The 25,739-nt window shown below is 50.6% G+C and overlaps 1 protein-coding gene across 5 annotated transcripts in view; it reads right to left on the bottom strand.

The window, feature by feature from the left end:
* Positions 1-25,739, bottom strand: part of BPTF (bromodomain PHD finger transcription factor) — a 1,855,127-nt gene that overhangs the window by 174,834 nt on the left and 1,654,554 nt on the right. For all 5 annotated transcript variants that reach the window (XR_013598794.1, XM_078654332.1, XM_078654328.1 and 2 more), the window contains exon 27: positions 23,087-23,469. Coding sequence is in view for 4 of the 5 variants with exons in the window: in XM_078654332.1 (XP_078510458.1) it covers positions 23,087-23,469 (383 nt within the window). In the remaining variant the exon portion in view is untranslated. The remainder of the gene's footprint in view (positions 1-23,086; positions 23,470-25,739) is intronic.

Genomic DNA, 25,739 nt, shown 5'->3' with positions numbered 1-25,739 from the left:
AGAACCTGCTCTTGGCCTATCTCAGTATTTCCCTCCGGGGTATTGATTGTGTGTATGTAGGGAGAGGAAGCCGACGCACAAGTTACTACTTGTGTAACGATATATCTGTAAGAGACATTAGTTAGTGATAGATTCCTTACCTTAGAATATCCCCAGGCGTCAGACTGGATCCGGAAAATTTTGCGTAGCAATACCCCTGCGCGCCGGCAGGCGTCGTGCGCGGCTCCGCGTCCGTCGTCGTTAGCGCCGGAATGACGTCGTCGGAGTACTTAGACGCCGCCCATGCGCGCTGACATCAGTTCTGATACACACCTTTTCCGCACCAGATACGCAGGGCCATGATAGAACCAACACTGGTGCCATGAAACTAGGGCCCTGAAAGGGGATGGCCTTAACTCTAGATATCGGTTCGCAGAACGGGGAGGATGGGTGGGTCGGTAAGGAATCTATCACTAACTAATGTCTCTTACAGATATATCGTTACACAAGTAGTAACTTGTGCATCTGAAAGAGACACGTTAGTGATCGATTCCTTACCTTAGAATAGATACGAACGTGGTGTGGGTCACGCACACCTCTTTGAGTTTCAATCTGTATGGCTGTGGTGTGCTTCCAGGATATCACCCCCTGACAGAGAGGTGTCGTAATCCAATATGGTCAGTGGTACCTAGGATAAGTACCAACTCCTAGAGCACAACCTTCCGGAGAAACAAATTCACATTTTGTACCAAAGATGTATGAATGCAGTATCTATGTTTAATTCACATATGTTCATTCATGTCCATTGATCAATACTCATTCAACGAATGGTATATATAATCCAATAGTCGTATTCAAATGTTTAAACATTTCCCTCCCGATGCATTTCGGACATCTGTCCTTCGTCAGGGGATTCCTACAAGGCAAAAACATGGTCTAAGCATTTCACCCCCGGGGTTCAAAGAATCAGTAAGCTGCATAAGTCAAGTGCGCCAAAAGTAAAAAGTAAACTGAACGTGCTCAACCAATATTGAAACGTGACCCTAATTGTGGTTAATATTAACCGTGCAGTTAACGTAATCGCTGTGTTTGCTCAGAGTGCCTTGCAAAACAGAAATAGATTGAGTATTGTCCTAGCCGGTTCTGAAAACACCCGGTGCTCGGTAAAAAGTGCGCTTAAGAAATGCATTCGTAAATCATCATCTAGTGCTCAGTGTCTGAGACGACCCAGGAGGAGCCAGGCCAAAAGAAAAAGATTCCTCCTCTGAGGATGAAGTTTCTGTTGTATTAGTCTGGTCCCTCGGTGGTTTATTCTGTCTTCTCCTGGCAAAACATCAAGGAAACTTAAAGTGAGGATTAATGAACATAAAAGTAATATAAGAACAGTGAACTTGAAATCTAACCTCGCTGTACATTTCAAAGACAACCGACATAACATCAGTCAACTGCGGTTCGCTGCTGTGGAAGTGGTGAAAAAACGGGATGGCAGAGACAATAATGATTTCTTACTGCAACGTGAGAACCACTGGATTAAGTTTCTTCAATCCATGAAGCCATCCGGTCTCAATGATCGGATGGAGTTTACGTGTTACCTGTAAATGACCTGAGGATATACGATTACTTGCCTGTATTTCATTTTTAACGTTATGGTTATGTTGAATATCGTTTTGCATTTTCCATTTGTATTTTGAGTTTAAGCTACGTTGTTACAGTTGGCCCGCAGGTTTCTCTATTATATTTTGCATGAAATTTGGGAACACATATAGCACGCAATTCACTTTTTATAGTTGCACGTACATGCTGGCAACCTTTTCAGACCCTTACAATATGGCCGCCACAGCTCTGGAGGTCTTCATACACCAGAACGTCCGTCATCCATGTTTATGCTTTGATTTAAACACAGCCGGCAGACGCTTGTTCAGCGCACGAGTGGGACGCGGGTTCTCACGCTCATCATTTTCTCGTAAGTTTTATTTGAACACTTTTAAGTTTTTGGTGCAGGAATATTATATATTATTTCAGACACTGAGCACTAGATGATGATTTACGAATGCATTTCTTAAGCGCACTTTTTACCGAGCACCGGGTGTTTTCAGAACCGGCTAGGACAATACTCAATCTATTTCTGTTTTGCAAGGCACTCTGAGCAAACACAGCGATTACGTTAACTGCACGGTTAATATTAACCACAATTAGGGTCACGTTTCAATATTGGTTGAGCACGTTCAGTTTACTTTTTACTTTTGGCGCACTTGACTTATGCAGCTTACTGATTCTTTGAACCCCGGGGGTGAAATGCTTAGACCATGTTTTTGCCTTGTAGGAATCCCCTGACGAAGGACAGATGTCCGAAATGCATCGGGAGGGAAATGTTTAAACATTTGAATACGACTATTGGATTATATATACCATTCGTTGAATGAGTATTGATCAATGGACATGAATGAACATATGTGAATTAAACATAGATACTGCATTCATACATCTTTGGTACAAAATGTGAATTTGTTTCTCCGGAAGGTTGTGCTCTAGGAGTTGGTACTTATCCTAGGTACCACTGACCTTAGAATAGATACCCCAGCAATACCAACCCCGGTGGTGGATCTGCGAACAAATAATCACACCAGAAAGTCCTGGAGGACGGACCGGCCAAAGAAGCCATTCCTCCGGACTTGGCTGTCCAGGCAGTAGTGTCTTGCAAACGTGTGCAGCGAGGCTCACGTAGCTGCCTGGCAAATGTCCTGCAAGGGCACTCCCCGGCCCAGGGCAGTGGTAGTCGCCGTGGCCCGAGTGGAATGAGCCCTCAATCCAACAGGGGGCTCCTTCTCAGCCAAGGAGTAACATGCCTGGATACACAAGATGATCCACCGAGAGATGGTCCGCTTGTGGACCGCCTTTCCCTTCTTAGCGCCCACGTAACCAACAAAGAGTTGGTCATCCACCCGGAACAGGCGTGTGCGATCCAGATAGTAAGAGAGCGCACGTTTTGAGTTCAGACGGTGGAGCCTCTCTTCCTCTTTCGAGGGATGCGGAGGCGGAAAGACGGTGGGCAAAGTAATGGACTGCCCGATGTGGAAGGCCGTGACAACCTTGGGCAGGAAAGAAGGTCTTGTACGCAACACAACCTTGTCCGGAAGAACAGAGAGGAAAGGAGGTGTGGAAGAAAGAGCCTGGAGCTCACTCACTGTTCCTGGCAGAGGTGATGGCAACCAGGAAAGCAGTCTTCAAAGTAAGAAGACGGAGAGGACAGTTATGGAGCGGCTCAAAGGGAGCACACATTAGGTAAGTAAGAACAAGGTTCAAGTCCCACTGGGGCAACACGAAAGGAACAGGAGGGAACATGTGTGTGATGCCCTTTAAAAACCTATTTACAATAGGGGACTTGAACAAAGAAGGCTGATCAGGTAGCCTTAAGAAGGCGAAAAGGGCAGAAAGGTACCCCTTGATAGTGCCCAGAGCAGACCTGCTGGGCAAGAGAAAGAAGGAAGAGGAGAACCTCAGAAAGGGGTGCAGAGAGAGGGTCCACAGCCTTTGCTGTGCACCATGCCACAAATCTGTTCCACCTGCAGGCGTATACCGACTTTGTGGAGGGACGCCTGGCTGCCAGAATGACATTAGAGACTTCAGGAGGCAAGTCAAATGGCCTCATCTGCCGCCGCTCAATCTCCAAACTTATAGGTGGAGACTGGACAGGTTCGGGTGGCGGACCGTCCCCTGCTGCTGCGACAGAAGTTCCTCCCGAAGAGGCAGACGAATCGGGGGATCGACTGACATGCTGAGTAGCTCGGGATACTAGTATCTTCGTGCCCACAAGGATAACCTGGGCCCTGTTGCGCCTGATCTTCAGCACTCTGGGCATAAGTGGTAGAGGCGGAAAGGCGTACAATAGACCGCAACTCCACTCGCGACGAAAAGCGTCTCCGAGCGAGTGCCGCCTTGGAAATTCCAATGCGCAGAACTGATGACATTGCGCGTTCTCTTCTGTGGCGAATAGATCTAACCAAGGCTCTCCCCACTGCTGAACGACGCCTTGCGCCACATCCGAGTTCAGACGCCATTCGTGATCCATCATGCGCCAACGGCTGAGTTCGTCCGCCCTGGCATTCAGAGAACCTGCCAGGTGTTGAACCACCAGGGTCACGCCCTGATGTTCCAGCCACTGCCAGAGGCGCAGAGCCTCCTGGCATAGGGTTCACGACCCCACCCCGCCCTGTTTGTTGCAGTATCACATGGCGGTGGTGTTGTCCGTGAACACCTGCACTACACTCCCCCGGACAGAGGGGAAGAATGCCTTCAGTGCTAGACGGATCGCCCGCAGCTCCAAAAGGTTGATATGGAGCCGGGACTCCGCGGGAGACCAGAGGCCTCTGATCTCCGCCTCTCCCATGTGGCCACCCCAGCCCTGGAGGGACGCGTCCGTCACCACCACGTGCTCCGGGTGGAGTAGGGAGAGGGATCTGCCACTGACCCAATCTCGGTCCGTGAACCACCAATGCAACTGTCTTGCAGTGCCCTCCGACATAAAGACGTGATCGGACAAGTTGCCCTGATGCTGGGCCCACTGAAACTTCAGGTCCCACTGCAGAGCCCGCATCCGCTGCATCCGCCACCGGGCGTGATGCACCAGAAGGATGCAGGAGGCCATCAGACCCAGAAGCCGCAGCGTCAACCTGACCGAGACTCGGGATAAAGGCTGAAAGATAGGAATCAGAGCCTGAATATCCCGAACCCGCTGTTCGGGAGGATAAACCCAAAACTGCGCCGAGTCTAGAACCGCTCCGATGAAGAGGAGCTTCTGAGAGGGACACAGGTGTGACTTCGGCACGTTCATGGAGAACCCAAGCAAGTGCAGGAGGTCGGCCGTAATCTGGAGGTGGCTGACGACTGTCTGGGGCGAGCCCGCCCTCAACAACCAGTCGTCGAGGTAGGGGAAGACTGACACCCCTAACCTGCGCAGATGAGCTGCGACCACCGCCATCACCTTCGTGAACACCCGTGGGGCGCTGGTAAGGCCGAAGGGAGGCACGGTAAACTGAAAGTGCTTGTGGCCTACCGTGAACCGCAGGTAACGTCGGTGGGCCGGCAGGACGGGGATGTGAAAATAAGCGTCCTGCAAGTCCAATGCTACCATCCAGTCTCCGCTAAGACCTGAGCCAAAGTCAGCATCTTGAACTTCTCCTTCCGGAGGAAGCCATTGACGTCCCGTAGGTCCAAGATAGGGCGTCGGCCCCCTTTGCCCTTCTTGGGTACCAGAAAGTAGTGGGAGTAACAACCACACCCTAGTTCTGGCCCAGGAAGGCGCTCAATGGCCTCCTTGGCCAAGAGGGCCGTGACTTCCTCTTGCAGAAGTTGCAAGTGATCCCCCGACACGAGGTGGAATTGTGGTGGCATGGCTGGAGGGGTCGCCTCAAAGGGGAGGGAGTAGCCCCTTCGGACGATTTGCAGCACCCACCTGTCCGACGTGACAGTGCGCCAGTGGAAGAAGTGATGGCGAACCCTGACACCCACTGGCGTCACATGGGCCTGAAAACACGGACTAGGTAGGTTTTGAAGGAGGTGCTGCGGGGGGAGGTGCGGACCGGCCTCGCTGTGGTCCCCGACCGCCGCTACGGCGTTTCCACAGCCGCCACCGCGCTGTTGAACATTCTGCGGTGCGTGGCTGGTGGCACGTGTGGGGGCGCCCCTTCCGTGGCCACGAAAGGAGCGAAAGACACCCGATTGCTGGCGTGTGGCCGGGAGGCCCAAGGACTTGGCCGTAGCCCTGGAGTTATATAAAACGCTCAAGCGCATGGTCTGCCTTGTCGCCAAAGAGATGACGGCCATCGAACGGCATGTCCAGAAGAGTGGCCTGGACATCGGTTGAAAAGTTGGCGGTCCTCAACCAGGCGTGGCGTCGAACCGCCACCGTCGTTGCCATCGCCCTGCCCAGTGAGTCTGTGGTATCCAGCCCACACCGGATGGAATATCGCGCTGCATCTCGACCCTCCGCAAGGGCTTGGGCGAGTTTAGCCCGGACCTCCTCCGGACATTGTGGCAGCACGTCCGCGACCGTGTCCCACAGGGTGTGGGTGTAGCGGCCCAAGAGGCATGCGGTATTGACAGACCGCAGTCCCAAACTCAGGGACGAGAACACCTTCTTCCCGAACTGTTCGTACCTCTTGGATTCCCGATCGGGCGGAGCCGTCGGGAATGCGGTCTGGGAAGTAGAGGCCTGGATGACCAGGCTCTCGGGGGTGGGATGGGTGGACAAAAAGCAAGGGTCGCCCGGGGCCGGGCGGTAGCGTCTGGCCACGTTCCTATCCACAGGCGGACCTGTGGCGGGCTTGGACAAAGCGCCCACAAGAACGTCACACAAGGCCTCATTAAACGGCAGCAGAGGCTCACTGGAGCTTGCCTGCGGTTTAAGGACCTCAGTGAGGAGGTTAGTCCCCACGGCCGCGACGGGGAGCTCAAGGTTTAAGGCCTTGGTCGCCCTCGTCAACACTACACTGTAAGCAGCCCCCTCCTCCGTAGCCACGGTGGGAGGGGAGACAAATCCAGTGTCTGGCGAAGTGTCAATACCACTGGCCTCCCCAACCTCATATGTCCAGTCCTCTTGAGACTGGCACTCCTGGGCCAGAGGGTCCGCAGACCCCTCCCAATCAACCTCGTCACCAGTCTCCTGTAGAACAGGGTCGACAGACGGGGCCTCCTCATGGAAATAAAAGTCTCCAAAGGCCGTCGGGAGCGACGCCTAGCGGCGCCGCACCGGCGCCAGAGTCGGACCAAAGGGAAGATTGGGGACGGCGTCCACAGTGGGCGCCGGGGGCGACACCCGCGGGGCCGGCGCCGGTGAGGTCGACCGGCGATGACTCGGATCAGGTGAGGTCCTGCGGCACCAGGACCGAAGCTGCCGGCGGCGCCGGGGCCGAAGTACCCGACGGCGTGGGGCCGAAGCACCCGACCCGCTAGGGCCTCAGCCGGGGCCGTTGGGCCCGGAGGCGCCACGGGACGCAGCAGAGAAGGGAGGGACCTCATGGCCATGAGGTACCGCTCGATCTCCTCCGGCGTCGCGTCATGCCCAGGGACCCGAAGGTGTGGGGCAGGTGGCGATGCTTGCGACTCCGTCAGAGCCGCGTGGGTGGTGTCACCCGAACCCCCGGCCGCATCGTGCAAGCGTCGGGGTGGGTCGGAGGAACGATGATGTCTCTCCGACCTCTCATGCCTCTTACCTGAGGACTTGGATCCTAACGACCGATGTCCACTTCCGGAGCTGCGAGGACTCCGACCCCGCGGCCGGTCCCTCGACCTCCTGTGTGACCGGGACCTGGAGCGGTGCGGGGCCGACTGCCGGAGCTCGAGCCGCTTGCGGGACCGCACCCGCCTAGCCTTCGACGTCAGGGCCCGGCAGTCGGAGCAGGTGCGGTCGTCGTGGTCGAGGCATAAAAACTTGAGGCACTGGCGATGGGGGTCGGTAACCGACATCAGTCGGTCGCACTTGGAACAGGGTTTAAACCCGGGCATCCCTACCGGCACCGTCTGAGTCGAAGACTCAAGATGAGAAATGATCGAAAGATCAAAAAAGTTTAGTCAAAAAATGACTAAGGGGTAGAGCTTCTCCGGATCTGCGCTAGCTGGCGCGAAAAAAAAAAGAACTGACGTCAGCACGCATGGGCGGCGTCTAAGTACTCCGACGACGTCATTCCGGCGGTAACGACGCCGACGACGGACGCGGAGCCGCAGACGACGCCTGCCGGTGCGCAGGGGTATTGCTACGCAAAATTTTCCGGATCCAGTCTGACGCCTGGGGATATTCTAAGGTAAGGAATCTATCACTAACGTGTCTCTTTCAGATTTTCGGATCATGGTGGCTAGCGGTCGCCCCGGTCTATCCCCTTTCCCATAGCGCCTCGCCTCAGCGTGTTTACCTAAAAATTTCAGCTCGCGTTGGGCTGTCTCTGCAAAATCTAGCAACCTTGCTTTCAATTCCGCCGCTACTTGGGGACTACTCTCAGTGCAGAATTGCGTCTCAAGTTGTTTAATTTGCATTTCTAAGTCCTTCAGGGTGCCTCTGATGGCCTGTAACACCCCAGCTCGCCTTGCTATGCATTTACCCCTTATCACCACTTTGAATGCATCCCATAAAGTAGCAACTGTAGAGACCGAACCAACATTTAAGTCAAAATAGTCAGAGATATCAGATCTGATGCTCTCTTTAAATGCTTCGTCCAAGAGGGCATGTTGTGGGAGCCTCCAAATGAACGCCTTTGGTGGTTGATCAGGGAATAGACAGGGGGCATGGTCTGATAGGGAGCGTGCCAAGTGCCTGATTTCAACTGTCCAGGCAGCCACATCCCTCGATACCAGCCAATAATCAAGCCTAGACCAAGCGGCATGATATGAGGAAATACAAGTACACTCCCTCACATCCGGATGGCGGAGCCTCCAGACATCGACCAGGTTCCCTTCGTCCATGACGTCATGGAGGGCCTGAGTCGCAGTGGGGTGTAGCGGTCTAGACGCGCCCTTCCTGTCTAACGTGTCCTGCAACACTACGTTGAAGTCCCCGCCCCAAATAATGGTAGTGCAATCTATCGAGGTCAGCTTAGCCCAGACGTCTCAAAAATATTCGGGGGAATCAACATTTGGTCCATATATGGCTACCAAGACAACAGGCTTCCCTCCCAGAAGTCCCTGTAGTATGATGAATCTGCCTTCCGGGTCAACATCAACTGCACACTCCCTCCAAGCAAGGTCTCGGCGCAGAAGTATGGCCACACCCCTGGCATAATTAGAATATATCGCTGAATGTTTATCTGACCACCTATTGTGCTATAGACGCTGTGATGGTGTGGCATTTAGGTGTGTTTTCTGTAGGAAGCAGATATCAACTTGATGTCTCACTAAATAAGCGTGTATCAGGCGCGCTTTCCGACCATCGTTCATCCCCCGTACATTCCAAGTGAGGATTTTACATAGATTAGCATCAGTTCCTATTGGTATGTCCAGATTCTCTCATGGCAGCCCCCCATCGTTATGCACACATCCCCTCCGTACACCTGCAGTTTAGTAAACAGCCCTGACAGCTCGAACACACAAACAACCCTCGCATCCTCCCCCCCTCCCCCCTCCCACCTCAACCCCCCAATCAAGTTGTGACATATCCCCCTCAAAACCACTTAAAGAAGTGGGAACATTCAAACTATGGGAACAAACCCGCGGGGGCATGGGAGCACAAGCATACACCCCTATTTGCACAGGGTGGCTGAGACTATAAGAAACCTCGACAGCAAGGCCACCAAAATGGTGAAAATCAGGAAACAATAAACGTACAACAGTTACATCAGGATGGAAATGATGAACCCGACATCGGAGTACCAAGCATAACAATACCTCTACAGTGCTTAGATCACAATAACCAGTTCGCAAATGGGGGACCAATAGATGCTTTCCATAGGTCCGGCAAGGGGATCTCGCAGCAGAGCCAGTAGTATCAGTCATTGTCACTGAGATGATCATGCTGTCCGGGCTTTTCAGCTCCCTTCGCCGCCTTCTTTTTAGGACCACAGATATGCTTGGCAAACTTGAGAGCAGATTTGGCGTCTGTAAAGAAGTGTGCAGTTCCATCATGAGACACCTTCAGCTTGGCAGGGTAGAGTAGCGCATACGGGATTTCAGCTTCCAGCAACAGTCGCTTAGCTGGTAGGAACTCTCGTCCCGCCGCCTGTACCGTCGGCGTGAAGTCTGGGTAAAAGGAGATGACATTTCCTTTATGCGTGATACGACCCTTCTCTCTAGCCAGCCTCAACACCATGTCTCTATCTTGGTAATTCAAGAGCTTAGCAAGTATGGGCCTCGGTGTACCTCCTACCGGTGGCTTCGGTCCCAGGGCCCTGTGTGCGCGCTCCACCACAAAGACTGGGGTCAAAGATGTCATGCATTAGTTCCGTCACGAACACTTCCATCTTTCTGATAGCTGTCGCCTCTGGAATACCCGTAATTCGGACGTTACTGCATCGGGAACGCGCCTCCAAGCCGTCCAACTTTGCACGTATGACCTCCAGCACTTTTTCCATATTCAGGATTTGTTTCTTTGTTTCTTGTTGGAATTCATGCTGCTTGGTATGACGGTTTTCAAGGCAGTCCAGACGCGTTTCATGGGTGGCGACCTGAGTCTTGACTGAATCAAGTTGGGACGTGAGGGTATCTAGCTTCGCATCTATGTTGCGTAAACTGTTGCGCATTTCCAGCATCAAGGACTTGAGATATTCTCCCTGGTTGTCGCCCACCTCTTCTCTTCCAGTGGCTCCCAAAGTGTCTTGGTCTTGGTCCACTTGCTTCACAGGGTGCTTATTTTCAAACGAGATTTTGGATTGGCGGGTGTCAGCTTTACCCATGGTTATCTCTCAGGCGTATTCAGCACTCGCGTTGCAATACAGGGCTAGACAGGGGAAGTATATGCAGGCCAAACTCACACCTCCTCCAGTGATCAGAGTTCGTCGTGCCCCTGCGTGCAACCGGATCCAACCAAAGTCCGTCTCTCGCAATGGGGCGCTATGGATAAGTACCTGATCCCACTTTCGACCAGGACGTGTCTTAAGTCAACAGCACCTGATAGTTGTGGTGGAGGGGCCAGCAGACGCAGTTTCCAGATCACCCGGGCAGTCGGCACGCCCCACTTGGTTCAAGCCGCCACTCACAGCACACAGCTGCTCTCTTTGGCCTGGTAAGGAAAAGGAAGCCCCGCCGGGTAGGTCCTGCTAAGAGGCTGCTCGTAGGGCTAGGCCAGGAGATTGGAGAGTGGAGAAGCGTGGCTCAGTGGTTAGAGGCGGCAGACCCGGAAGCTGAGATCAGCCGTGGACCAGGGTTCGATTCCCCGTCTCGGCGGGTCTCGGGCTCAAAAATTCCACGGACTCGACAATTCTCGCTCCGGTGCCTACTCGACTCACGGGGTCACACTCTGCGACTCTGGGCAATAGCTTGCTTAATCTCCACTACGGCCCCTCGCGGCGGGATGCCTGGCTTTCACCTTGTGAATACCCTGCCGGGGTATCTCACAGGGGAATACCAGGACGGGTTCCCTAAGCAAGCGCCTTGAGACCCCTGGGTGATTTGTGCGCTATATAAATCGAAATACATTTACATTTACATTTACATTGGGGTCAGGCCAGCCTCGCAGGAGTCAGTCCAGCCCCGTAGCGCTCAGGAGTTGTCAGCGCGGTAGCCTCCCGCACCCTCTGCTTGCAGTATGCGCTCCTCCTATACAGCCCCTGGTCTCAAGCCCCTCACCTTGACGGCCACAGGCACAGGTTCAGGGTGTCACGGGCTACCAGAGCGCTCGGGGCTCGCAGATGGTGATCCGCCCGATATCCCATTGGTTGCAAAGGCAGGGGTAAGTTCTGGTATCTCACCCCCCTCACCGCTGACAGGATACGCCGGCAGGTTGTGGCCCTCACTCTACGTCTACGGCGGGATCACCTCTGTAGGGGCTCAGGCACGGCCACCCGGGATCTGCAAAATGGCGCCCGTCAAGGTCAGATGCACTGTGGCATCGCAGGTCCGGCCAGCTACACCCGGACGGCCAGCGCTGTAATGATTTGGGGCTCCTCTTGTAGACACAGAGTAGGGTCCACCTCAAGGTCGGGTCCCGCTCCGTCAGTCTAACCTTCTGCCTATATGTGCCGCTGGCCCGCACAGCCACATGCTCGAGTGCGGATCGCCTCCGAGGAGGTCTGCCCCTGTCGCAGCCACAAAGGCGCCACTCACACGGCACCCGCCTTCGGTCCTGCCAGGGCAGCCAAAAGAGCACCAAGTTTCACAAAACTCGGACCGCAGATGCTGCTCGGGGTCCAGTGCCCGGTGCACACTCGAGGTGACCCTGCGGTGTCAGCTTGGTCAGGATAACTACAGGATTCTTTGCTCAGCCGGCGGAGCTCGCTTAGACAGCGGCCATTTCGCTGCCTGGCTAGCCACGCCCCCCCAGGCAACCTCACACTTAAACCCAAGCACCTTGCATTCAGGATTGAAAGGCCTACCTTAGGGGTACTTATAGGTTTTAAGTGCAGTGACCTCAGATATAAGGAAACTTTTATCTGTGGTGAGTGGTGCTAGCACCAGTCCACACAGGTGCAATGGCAGGCCTCTAGTCACAGTTTGATAGGTCTCTCATGGTTGGCATAATACATGCTGCAGCCTATCGGAGACCTCTGGTTTACCTATGCCCTGAGTATCTTATTCGAAGAGGTGTGGCGCCGCGGCTAGGGCGACAGACTCCGGAATCTGGGGATCACGGTTCGATCCCCAACACCGGCGGCCGATTAGCCCAGCACCATGTGACTCTGGGCAATAGCTTGCTTAATCTTCCCAACGGCCCCCAGCGCCGAACATAGAGACCCTTACGGGTGATTGTGGATTATTATTAGATTAGTACCATATACTAGGGACTTAGAAGGGTACACCAGTAGCCAATTGGGAAGGTACCAAAGTACCTACCACAGATCAATTTAGGGAGAGAGCACAACGAGTGGGGTCCTGATTAGCAGGATCCCAGTCAGACTAGTCAGAAAAGGAGTAGTTCCTTACCTGTAACTCCAGTTCTGTAGTAGGGGTATCTCTGTTATAGTCATAATCTTGTGATTAGTCCCGCTCATGTGCGGGGACCCCGGAGCAATCGAAATAGTCTCTTAAGTTGTCTTCTTCTGCAGTCCTGCATAGATACTTAAGAGAAAATCAGAGACAAATAATGCAGCCTAAAACTACAAGGCTACATTGGCCAGCACTTCATCTTGAAGTGAAAAGAATAGCCAAATAATATTAAATTTTACACACTTTGTAAAGTTTCACACCTAGAGAAACTCCCCTTCACAAAAATCCTTTGTCATGATAGAGAGGAAGGGTTGGACAGACAAGCCCCATAGGCTGCCATTATGTGTCTGGAAAAAGGATACCGTGCATTTAAGGAACTCTCCAGAGACCCTCGGTATCCCAAGATGCACAGCCAAAGGCCTTTTACTTTTAGTTGTTTTTGAAGGTTTATAAAGCTAGGCCTGTAGCATTCAGTACATTATCATTTCACCCACCGGGGAGGAGGGAGGGCGCTTATGACGATAACAGAGATACCCCTACTACAGAACTGGAGTTAAAGGTAAGAAACTACTCCTTCTGTAGTAGGGGATCTCTGTGTATAGTCATAATCTTGTGAATAGAATGGCACGCCCAACAAACCAAACCAGCAAGGGATGAGAAGACAAAAAAAACACCACTGTGCAAACAGATTTCTCAACGAAGCCTGCCCAACCTGAGCATCTGCTCTGGCATCAGAGTCCAGGCAGTAGTGTTTGGCAAAGGTATGGACCGACTTCCAAGTGGCAGCCCTACAGAGATCTGAAATGGGAACATTACGTAGCAAAGCCGTTGTAGCTGCTTTGACCCTGGTGGAATGAGCCTTAGGCTTACCCCCTAAGGTCTTGTTAGCCTTTTGGTAACATAACTGTATACCGGACACTATCCATCTAGAGATGGACTGTTTAGATGTGGCAAGACCAGTCCTGACTGAACCATAATTGACAAACAATTGGTCTGACCTACGAATGTCCTTGGTCTTGTCTAAGTAGAACTTCAACACCCTTCTTACATCCAGGGAAGGAAGAGACCTCTCCGCCGGAGAAGAAGGATGTTGAAAAAAATGTAAGTAAAGTTATCGTCTGATTGACATGAAAATCAGAAATCACTTTAGGTAGGAACTTAGGGTGAGTCCTCATGACAACCTTAGAAGCATGAAACACCGTATAAGGCTCTTGGCAACACAAGGCCTGGATCTCACTCACCCTGCGGGCCGATGTTATAGCCACAAGGAAGGCCGTCTTCCAGGAAAGATGCTGCAGAGAAGCCTTATGAATAGGTTCAAAAGGTTCCTTCATCAACCGAGACAGCACCACATTCAGTTCCCATGAAGGCGACGGACGTCTAAAGGGGGAAATACTTTGTTCAATCCCTCCAGAAAATCTTTAATTACAGGAATCTGGAAGAAGGATGTTTGTGAAGGGCATTTCCTATACGCAGTTAATGCACGTGGTGAACCTTAATACAATAGAAATTAAGGCCAGATTGAGCCAAATGCAAGAGATATGGAAGGATGACATCTTCCTTGCAGGAGGTAGGATCAGCGTTCTTGGACGTGCACCAGATGCAGAACCTTTTCCACTTGTAGGCATAGGAAGTCCTGGTGGAAGGTCTCTTAGCCTCCATGAGTATCTCCATGCAGTTGTCAGGCAAGTTCAAATGTCCATACTGTACTATCTCAGGAGCCATGCCGCCAAACTCAACGATGAGAGGTTGGGGTGCACCATCTGCCCCCCGAACTTCGTTAGAAGGTCCGGCCGACATGGAAGCCGCAGGTGGGGTTGGAGAGACCGGTGGAGCAGGTCCGTGAACCACCACTGTCGAGGCCACTCCGGGGCAATGAGGGTCATTCGCGCTCTGGATTGAGACAGCTTGATGAGCACTGCCGGAATCAGGGGAATGGGTGGAAAAGCGTACAGAAAGCTGTTCGACCAGCTGATCCATAGCGCATTCCCCAGAGTCCCCGGTTGGTAAAATCTGGAGGCGAAGGCTTGGCATTTTCTGTTTTCGGCGGTGGCTAACAGATCTATGTCTGGAGTGCCCTATCTTCTGAAGTTGTCTCCTAGTATTCGTTGTTTAGGACCCACTCATGGTTTTCCTGGACCAGCCAGCTGAGTGCGTCCGCCTGAGCATTCTGCACACCTGGTAGATGGGTAGCCGCTATCGTCAGTCCTCTGGCTAGCAGCCAGTGCCAGATCGCCTGTGCTTCTAAGGACAGTGTGCGCGATCTCAAGCCCCCCTGCTTGTTGAGGAAATACATTGTGGTCGTATTGTCCGTCTGTACAAGCAAGGAGTTGGTCTGGAAAGACGGATGAAAGGCTTTCAGCGCCAAATGTACAGCTCTGAGTTCCAGAAAGTTGATGTGGTACATGGCTTCCGTCTTGGACCACGTTTCCTGGATCTGTAAATGGTCTGAATGCGCTCCCCAGCCGTGGAGAGAAGCATCGTCACAATAGTCTGAATGGGAATGTCCTTGTGGAAGGGAACCCCCCTGAGGAGATTCTCTGCTGAACACCACCATCTCAGGGACTGTTGAGCGTGTAGAGACAGGTGGATCCTGTCGTCCCAGCTCCCACGTTTCTGGTCCCATTGATCCTCCAGACATTCCTGCAGCGGTCTCATGTGGAGGCGTGCATGTGGTGTGAGGAAGATGCAAGAGGCCATTGACCCCAGAAGAGAAGACACCGCCCTCACTGTCGTTGATGGAACGGACATGAGAACCTGAGCCTTCCGAAGGAGACACGCTTGCTCTGAGAGTATTGATGGAGGCTCCCAAGTACTGCAGACACTGTACCGGAGTCGGGACGGACTTGGCCATGTTGATATGCAAACCCAGCTGATTCAACAGAACGGCCATCCTGTTGAAATGCAATTGTTCTTCCTAGAAGGTGGAGCCTTTGATCACCCAGTCGTCCAGGTACGTGTTGTCAGGATCACGTAGCGGCGCCTACCTAACTGTTGAACTACATGCCCCATAATGCCCTGTGTGTTTCCCTGGTGCATAAATAAGGGTGGGACCGGGAGACTTTGTGCGTGATTTTTTTTCCCCTGTTTCCTGTGTAACCCGTGTAAGAGCGAGGCTTCTTGCTGTGCTCTGCCCCTTTTGTCTCGGAGATTCTCTTGTTGCGTGCCTTGTCTCAGCTCAGTTCCCGAGCGCGGTGCTTGCCTAGCACCTTTCCTCTGGACCCATTGCTTCTGGATCAATTGCTCTTCGTCCTTTCCGATTTGACTGGTGAGCAGGCTGTTCACTAACTGCATACTGAAGTTTGGAGCCGAGGATTCCAATCGTTCTAAGCGTGAGTAAACGCTAAGCTGCTTTGTGTTAAACTGTACTTTAACCGACGTGGGTCTTTTCCATTGGCCACGTCAGGTATTCATTTGTTGATTTGCATAGTGAGCGGAGCGCCGTGGCTTCGCGACGCGTTACCCTTACGAAGTCCCACAATAGCTGGGGGGAGTTGGAGGTATCTTTTGCAAGTGCCAAAGCGGAAAGTGGTGGATGGCTCTACACTTTACCGTGTTTGGAGACTGATTTTCAAGTATAGTCGTTTACAAATGCTAAAGGATACATGAACTGAACTATCAACGGAAGGTAGTAGTAGGAGGCTACATCTTACCGTTTGTGTAACTATTAACTTTGTTGTCTTCGGATCGGGTGAAGGAACCATTTTCTAATGATTTTGGACATAAGTGTTTTCAGAAAGAGTAAGGAGAAGAATTCTCTTTCATGCTGGGAATAGGTTCAAAGGAGCATCTTTACAGTATGAACATAATACTAGGGGGTGCGTTATTGTTTCCCATTAAGAAGTTCCTATTAGTATTGCACACACATGTATGGGTCTGAGGAATAACTTGCCTTTTCTATCATCAGGGATCAGGAACGTATTTCGTTATATATATATATTTACCTACAGCAGCAGGAGGGCACCTTTGGATAATCTGAACCAGGTGAATAGAGAGACGTTAGCGAGAATGAAATGAGAGTAGCATTTCATATGTGTAGTATAACAGTGGTGTGTTTTCTCTTTCAGCTATCCCTTCCCTGCTGGTCCCTTCCATCCCTCCCGGTTTTCTTTATTTCCCTCGCCCGATCACTCGAACACCCTGTGTATTTATTTATCAGGGTGTTGGGGAGGTCAGGAGGTGGAGCCTATATTGCTGCGATTGGACCCTGCGGAGTGCACCCTGACAGGTGTAGACAAACACCTTGTTCTTTCTCAGGTGCGCTGCCACCACTGCCATGCATTTTGAAAAAGTCCTGGGTGCAGACTTAAGACCAAACGGTAATACGGTGTACTGATAATGATTGGGGCCTACCAGGAAGCGCAGGAACTTCCTGTGTTTCCGTGCAATGGGCACATGGAAGTAGGCATCCTGCAGATCTATTGTGCAAAGCCAGTCTCCTCGTTGCAGCTGAGGATCAATCTGGTGCAAGGACAGCATGCGAAATTTCTCCCTGCGAATCCATTTGTTTGCTTGTCACAAATCCAGAAAGGGCCTGAACTCGTTTTTGTCCTTTTTGCGTACCAGAAAGAACCTGGAGTATAGACCCTTTCCCCTTTGAGACAGAGGGACGACTACTATCACCCTTTTTCTTAACAGGGTATCGGCCTCTGCTTGGAGTTCTCGCAGCTGGAAGCGCAACGGAACTGGTGGAATAGCTGGAGGAGGGCTGACAAACTGAAGACTGTATCCATTGCAAACAATATTCAGCACCCACTTGTCCAGAGTAATGTTTCTCCATTCTGCCAAGTAGTTCTGTATGCTTCCCCCCCCCGGAGCGGGTAACGGACCAGGGGGAAGTAACTCCTCAGGGCTTAGACCCGGCCGGGCTGCTGTCACAATGACAGAATCCGGCACAGGATCTGCTCTCAAGAATGCAGGGTCAAAATCCGAGGGGCCTGTACTTCTTTTGAAGTCTAGATGGCGCCAACTTCACCGAGGCCGGCGTCAGAAACAGTTCCATGGCCGGTTCGTCCAGTCCTAGCACCAAAGGTAGCAAGGGGTGAGAAAGGTGCCTGCGCTGCAATGTTTCAAAAATCACAGACGTGGACGGGGTGGGCACAGTCAATGTGTTCCCCAACTTCGTGCCCCCCTCATCAGCACATCCTGGAACGTTACTATGTCATCCACTGGTGACACTCTCGTCGGAGGAGAGTACGACAAAGAGGGAGAATATCTCCTGTCACTGGACGAGTCTGTGTACCTGGACCGTGACCTTTCCCTCCGTCAACGATGACTTGACCTCGTCGAAGATCTATGCTCACTGCGAGAGCGATGCCTCCCTCTGGATCCTGACCTTGGCTTTCTGGGCCTTGCAGGAACCACTGGCCCTGGAGGCTGCGGAAACGGAAGAGGTTGAGCCGGAACCAAAGGGTTCGGTTGTGGAGGCCAAGGCGGTGGTGGAGGAGGGGGAGGAGGTGGCGGAGGAGGAGGAGGATGTGGAGGAGGTGGAGGTGGTGGAGGAGGAAGTTGCGGAAGAGGAGGAGGCGTAAGCATCCTGGGCCTTGAGGGCGAGTAGGTCCGGGAATAATCAGAGTCTGGTGACCTAAGAACTCTCCTCTTCTTACGAGCAGGCCTCGGGGAGGACGCTCTAGAGGTGGACCTCTCTGAGCGCGAGCGCCGCCGCGACCGGGGACTCGACGATGATGATGGTGAGGAGACACTAACTACAGAGGCACTAGATACTGTTCTGGGCCTCGACTTCCTCTTCGACGTCGACTTTACCCTCCTCGACGTCGACCTTTTTGACGTTTTCCTTCTCGACGTCGTTCTTACTGACGTCGACGAACTCCCCAACGTCGAGTGTCTTCGCCTCGACCTGTCTCTCCTCGACGCCGATCTTCGTGTCGACATTGAAGGTGAACAGCGGTGTCGCCTCGACGGCAGGCGCCTGTCTCTTCGGGACTCAGCACGACGTCGATGGTGTGTCGACGCCGGTGAAGTCCTCGACGTTGACCTCGTCTGAGGTCTCGACGTCCTACCCCTTGACGCCGTACGTTGACGTCGCTTTGACACAGAGCCCTGGGTCGACGGGGAGCAGATGGCAGTCATACCTCTCGACGCCATCGACGTCGACCGGGACTGGTGCCTTTTCTTGACTGGGGATCCCCCAGAAGCCGATGCATGGGCAGAGGATGATGACAGAGTCCCTCCATGCCTAGAAGTCCCACCTGGTTCTTGATGTCTCCTCTGCTCCAGGTCTTGGAGACGAATCGTCTCCCTGTAACGCAGGGTCCTCCTGGAGAAAGAGTGACAGATATCACAGGAGTCAGGGACATGGGTAGAAGGGAGACAGAGTATGCATACTCTGTGGGGGTCAGATTTTCCCTTCTTCCTACCACACTCAGGGAACTTGTCGAATAAAGCTGGCATTTTGACAACAAAGAGGTGGCAAAACTGGTCAAAAAAGACAGCAACTGGAAGAGGAAGACCCCAGACGTCGAGTGAAACACTCAAAACACTGGAAAAGCTCCGAAAATTGAGGATATACCCAAAAAGGTAGAGTTCAATGCTCCAGGGTCCTGCTAGCAGGAGCCAGAAAAAAAGAACTGAAAGTAAAAGGCCTTTAGCTGTGCATCCTGGGATACCGAGGGTCGCTGGAGAGTTCCTTAAAGGCAAGGTATCCTTTTCTAGACATATAATGGCAGCCTATGGGGCTTGTCTGTCCAACCCTTCCTCTCTATCATGACAAAGGATTTTTTTGAAGGGGAGTTTCTCTAGGTGTGAAACTTTACAAAGTGTGTAAAATGTAATATTATTTGGCTATCCTTTTTACTTCAAGATGAAGTGCTGGCCAATGTAGCCTTGTAGTTTTAGGCTGCATTATTTGTCTTTGATTTTCTCTTAAGTGTCTATGCAGGACTGCAGAAGAAGACAACTTAAGAGACTATTTTGATTGTTCCGGGGTCCATGCACATGGGCGGAACTATTCACAAGGTTATGACTATATACGGAGATCCTACTTTCCTACAATCTGTATCATAACCTGAATATCCTGGACTCGCTGCTCTGGAGGTTAAGTCCAAAACTGCACTATGTCCAGAAGCTCTCTGATGAAAGACAGCACCTGGTAAGGAGTCAGGTGTGACTTTGGCACATTTATAAAGAACCCTAGCGAATGCAGGAGGTACGCTATAGTCTGAAGGTGGAAGACGACAACCTGGGTCAAAGATGCCTTCGACAGCCAGTCGTCGAGGTAGAGGGAAGACTGAAATCCCTAACCTGCACAGATGATCTGCAACCACCACCATCACCTTCGTGAACACTTGAGGGGCGCTAGTAAGGCCAAAAGGTAGAACTGTGAACAGAAAGGGCTTGTGGCCGATCTTGAACCACAGGTAACGTCTGTAGTCCGGCAAGATGGGAATATTAAAATATGTATCCTGCAGGTTCAACGCTACCAGCCAGTCTCCTTGGTATAGGGCAGCCAAGACCTGAACCAATGTGAGCATCTTGAACTTCTCCTGTTTGAGGAAGTGATTGACAGTCCGAAGATCTAAAATGGGCCACAGCCCTTTGTTCTTATTTGGAATCAGAAAGTAGCAGGAAAAACAACCACTGCCTACTTCTGAAACCAGGATCCGCTCTATAGCCCCCTTGGCCAGGAGAGCTGTAACTTCCTCCTGGAGTAAAGTTAAAGGATCCTCCGCTAGCCATTCTTGAAGTGGCGGAATAGGAGGAGGAAAAGAAAGGAAAGGTAGAGAATAGCCCTCCTGAATGATCTGAAAGACCCATTTGCCCAATGTTATGGAACTCCAGTGAGGGAGATGATGATGGATTCTCTCACCAACTGGAGTAGCATGGTCTTGCAGAGTCAGACCAGGAGGGCTTGGAGGTTGCAGCTGCCAAGGGCTGGGTGGCCGACAACTTCTGGCTTCCATTCTGAGGACAGAATGAACCGTGCCAACGTCCTCGCACAACTTGGGAAGTCTGTGCAGGAAGGTAGCTGGGATACTGTTGGCACAGCTGGAAACACATTCTGTCGCAACAAAAGGGGCAAAAGTTAGACTGGCCAAGTGATGTCACTGAGAGGCCCAAGGATCTGTCCATAACACAAGAATGCCTGAAGCGCTCCAAGGCCGAATCTGCCTTCTCTCCAAAAAGACGAGATCCATCAAAGGGCATGTCCATCAAATTAACCTGGACATCGCCCGAGAAGCCAGACGTACTCAACCAGGCGTGATGCCATAAGTCCACTGTCAAAGAAATCGCTCTGCACAGTGAGTCAGTCGTGTCAAGGACACACTTAATAGTACATTTTGCTGCATCTCTCCCATCCTTCACTGCCTGGGAGAGTACGGCCCAGGTCTTCTACGGGACCTGTGGCAGCACTTGCGCAACCGTCTCCCATAGAGAGTGGGAGAAACGGTTCAATAAGCATGCAGTATTCACCGACCGCTGTGCCAGACTGGTGGAAGAAAACATCTTCTTCCCAAGTGTTTCCAGTCACTTGGATTCCCTAGCCAGAGGGCCGGAAGGGAATACACCATAAGAAGTAGAAGCCTGTACCATCAAGCTCTCAGGGGTAGGGTGCTGGCTGAGGAACTTTGGGTCGTAAGGAGCTGGGCGATGGGGATATGCAATTGTCGTATTCACAGAAGCTGCTGAGCTACGCTTGGACAACCTAGTAGGATGTCAGTAAGTGCCTCAGTGAAGGGCAATAGGGGTTCAGATGTGGAAGCCCCAGGCTGAAGCACTTTGATAAGAGATTAGTCCTGAACTGCACAGAAGGCAACTCCAGTCCAAGAACCTCCACTGCCCCCTTACCACCATGGCATCCGTAGCCACAGTTGGAGGAGAAAGCATGACAGTATCTGCGGATGTGCCGGGTCCACTGGCATCCCCAAGTTCCCCATCTGTCTTTCACGAGTGTCTCGAAGACCTCAAGTGGGAGGAAGAGGACTTGGCACTTCGAGAGCGGTCCCACGACCTCCTTTTCTTCGAACGGGACCAGGATCTTCTTACAGAGTTTCACTGGTTGATGTTGACTGCCGGGCCGCAAGGAGCCTCAAAGCCTGCACCCACAAGGCTTTTGGAGCCATGGCCCAACAGACCGAGCACGACTGAGTCATAGTCATGCTCGAGACACCAGAGGCAGACGAGGTGGGGGTCTGTAACTGACATGTTGCAGTGACAGGCACCACACAGTTTGAACTCGGTCTTTCTAGAAAACATCCTCGAAAGACTCAAGAAAAAAAGTCAACAAAATGTTGAAAAAGACCAGTCAAAAAGCAACAGAGGGGTAGCGCTTCCGGGAAAGGCGCTTAACGGACGTGGAAAGAAAAGAACAGGCATCCGCTTGTCTGGTTCGCGCCTATATAGGTGACCGCAACATCATAACCGATACTAACGCCGCCATCACGCGGAGCAGAATGGAGCCACCGGAAGGCACGCGCAAGGGGTACTGCTCACGCAAAAGTTTCCAGATCCAGCCTGATGCCTGGGGAAATCGAAGGTAAGGAATTTGCAGCTCAAAGTCTCAATCAGAAAGTTCCTCTTAAAGGAGTCAAGCAGCCCACTTAGTAGAAGAAGTAGGACTGGTTTAATATGAAACGGTGTGACTAACTGGGTATGGCAGACCTTGGTTTATGAGGCAATTTGGCACTGAAGGCTTTAGAAGACTAAAATGCTTTGGAACCTTAAGGAATTTAAGGTTCATCACCTGCTTAACTAATGTATGGAGCACCTCATTAATGTATTTGGCAAAAGAATAAGCTCTGAATTAAAGTCCACTATCCAGAGATGCCTTGCAGCATGTTTGCTAAGTCTTATCACTCTTGGATCTAAGGTTGAAGTGTGAAGTCTGGCAAGGTTTTTTGTTTGTGGCAGGGGTAGTGTTAAATTCAGGGGGAACATAGCTTTGACACAGCGAGAATATAGAAATGGCTCCTCTTTGCCCGTGTAAGTCTTCAATAAGGTCAGAGTAAAGCAAAGTTATTTTCAAGGCACAGTATTAGGTGGGATAAGAATAGGAGCTACTTCAAACAAAGGCACCCGAGATTATATGTAGTCATCTCAAAAGGTAAGAATAAAAGTATTGAGAACTGTTCCAGATACAAACAAGTTAATAAAACAAAGTAACTCAGGAATATTTGCAGCCATGTTATTTTGAAGACAGCAAATTAGACAAGAAAATCAATCAATCTGGAAATGTTTGGGGGGAATGTTTAGAATTGTTATCAGTTTGGCAGTGTAATCTTTGGCTACAGACTTTACCAGGCTTTGGAATAACAAATTTGCCCCTTGCGTCTCACTTACAAAAAGCTTGAAGGTGACCCACTACAATTTCTACTTTCGACACCATACACTAACTCAAAGACATTTGCACAAAGAATGATTCTGAGCACGTGCTACCATACTGTGCAAGTACAATGTGGTGGGAAAAGCTGTTAATTATTTGCTCCGGCATGCATGTTAATCTCAACCACTTTTTTTTTTTTTAAACACAATCATTTTAAGATTTGTAGACAACAAAATACATTAAAAAAGTCAGAATTTAACTCACTTTGACTCATCATAAGGTGTTTTACAGACACAATAAAGCTTTGTGTCTTGCGCATCCTCCTTTATTTCCTTTGAATCCACTGAGGTAGTAGAAATCATTTTCTTTTTCTTAGATTTCGAGTAAGAAAGATCTTTTTCATCATCTCGTTTCCTTTTATGCGATGATGATGATGAGGCAGATGTTACTGATGTACTCGATGTCATAACAGTCACATGCTGGGTGGGTGGTGACATTGGTGGAGTTGGGAGTGGTGGTGGAGGGGATGTTTTTGCTGCAGTTGCGGCAGCCGCAACTGCAGCAGCTGCACTTGCCAATGCAGCAGCTGCAGCTTGAGCCTTTTCTTTTTCTTTCTTCATTTTGTTTAGATCTTTCTTTAACTCTTCCTGAAATAAAAAAAAATAATGCAGACTTTTAGAGAGTAAGCTCTAGACATTTGTTTTTTACCCCTCAAATGTGTCAAGGCTCTGCTTTGCATTTTTGCACTGATCTAGGTCTGATCTGATCTAGATCTCCATTTTTTAAATGCCATAAAGAACTACTCTAATTTCTGGTGGATACATAATCTTTCTGCAGATTCCTCACGCTATGAACATCCTTGAAGTGCCAGCACAGATCTCAAACTTTACCTAGCATACGCTCTCCAAATGCTGTAGGTGGCATCAAAAGCTCAAGCTGTGTGTCCTCCCACCCTGGAGAAGACAGCAGGGTGTTGGTGTTAGTTCCTGGTGCCTTTTCCCCACCCGTTCTGAGTGTACAAAAAGGACCAGATAGAGAAACAATGACTGCAACAGTTTAGCATATGATAATTTTGCATACCCCCATTGTCTTATTCTCTGCACAAACTCAACAGGGAGGGAAGTGGGTGTTGAGGAATCTGCAGTAAGATTATGTATCTAGCAGAAACACTGTTACCAAAGGCAAGTACTTTTTTTCTGATGGCTATATCTTAACGCACATTGATCACCTAATAAGGATCACAGCAATACTCTCTGGAAGGCGAAGTCAGTAGTACCAGAAAAACCAAGGAAATCAAGTAGCTCAGACCTGGCAAGGTATCCGTCACAGTGACACATCAGTAGTGCCAGCTCAGTAATGTTTAGCAAAAGTATTCAAGGATGACCACCCGACCACCTGGCGAATGTCAGTATCTTGAACAATTCTGGTGAGCACCATCGAAACAGCCATGGCCCAAGTGGCGTGGGCACAAATACCCTAGCGAGAGTCTTGCTAGGCCTAGGCAAGATAGATCTTGATTTGGTGGACAAACATTGATTTGGTGGATAAACAAACATGAAATGGTGCATTTGGAACCGCTTTGCCCGTCCTGGGTACAGCACAAAGATAATCCACTCTGTCCTGTTGTGTGTGGTCGATATAGCAGGACTTTGCATGCATGGGGTTTACACTATATCAGTCTTTTGTGGGATAAGGAGGGAAAAATGATGTAGAACGATGGCCAAAACCATGTGAAAGGAGATGCCATGTTTGGTATAAAAGATGAGCAGAGCCTGTTCCTGTGTAGAAATGTCAGAATGGTCAGTGAGGTGGCATTTAGCTCATTGACACTGAGCTGAAGTCCGTCAGAGTGAGCAGTAGAACAAGGTTACAGTGCATGGACCCAAATGGAGATTCAGTGAGAAAAGTCACCATAACATTTTAATCTCACTGAGGAACGAGGAATGGAGTGGGAGGAAACAAATACATAAATTCCTTCAGAAAATGCAACACTTGTGATGACTTAAACAGATGAAGCTGGTCAGGTCGACACAGAGAGGTGAATAAGGTAGCTGAAAATCATTTAACAATAGACTTTGCTAGGCAACCAACTGTGCAAAACGTAAAACAATGTGAAGCAACACTGAAATGGGTGGAGGTGCTGACTCGCACGAGAGTAAAGAGTCGAACCACAATGGATTTTGTGGTGAATTTCTAGGCAGTCAACATGATCAACAAGTTACTTCCCTTCGGTAATGCTCTTTCTGGTGAACAGAATATCTAACTGCAGATTCCTCATCTAAGAATATCCCGGAGGAGCCGAACTAGATGCGTATATTTTGTAGCCGTGCTTTAGGATGCCAGTAGGTGCCGTTATGCAGCTCTGCAGTGACTTCTTACTGCCCCAGAAGTGATAGAGAGGGGCCGTACATAACAATGTCAGTTTGTCTTTTTCCTTTATGAACTCTCAGACCCAGAGTATTAAAAATAGGTGTTAACAGCGTGCTGAGAACTAACGTGGGATTCTTTTTAAAAAAATGATAGCACTCCATAGAACAGGGAGGTGGGAGAGCAGTGAGCAGTGAGCAGTCGGAGGTTAGATATCAGCAAGAATGAGTGTTAACCATACATCTGATGGATACTTTTATCTGGAAATTCCCCACCTTGCAACAGATATGAAAGCAGTACCCCTACAAGGTGAAGGGTTTGTAGAGTACATTACACAAAAAAGTCTTGCTTTACCGAGTGGGTAAAGTGTCCTTCCTGTCAGATCTGGCGGTCAAGGCAGTAGTACTACATGAACATATGCACAGATGACATAGGAGATATGGTATTGCACTCTTTTATTTAGAAATTTTTGTATGTGTTATACTGTTTTTATAACTGTCGTTGGTGCAAAAGGTCGGTACCCTACTGAGCAGTTTAGGGTATGCATAAA

This window comes from Lissotriton helveticus, chromosome 7 (assembly GCF_964261635.1).
Source record: "Lissotriton helveticus chromosome 7, aLisHel1.1, whole genome shotgun sequence".
NCBI classification, from domain to species: domain Eukaryota; kingdom Metazoa; phylum Chordata; class Amphibia; order Caudata; family Salamandridae; genus Lissotriton; species Lissotriton helveticus.
The sequence above is the reverse complement of the archived record's forward strand: the minus strand, read 5'-3'. Positions and strand labels throughout refer to the sequence as shown.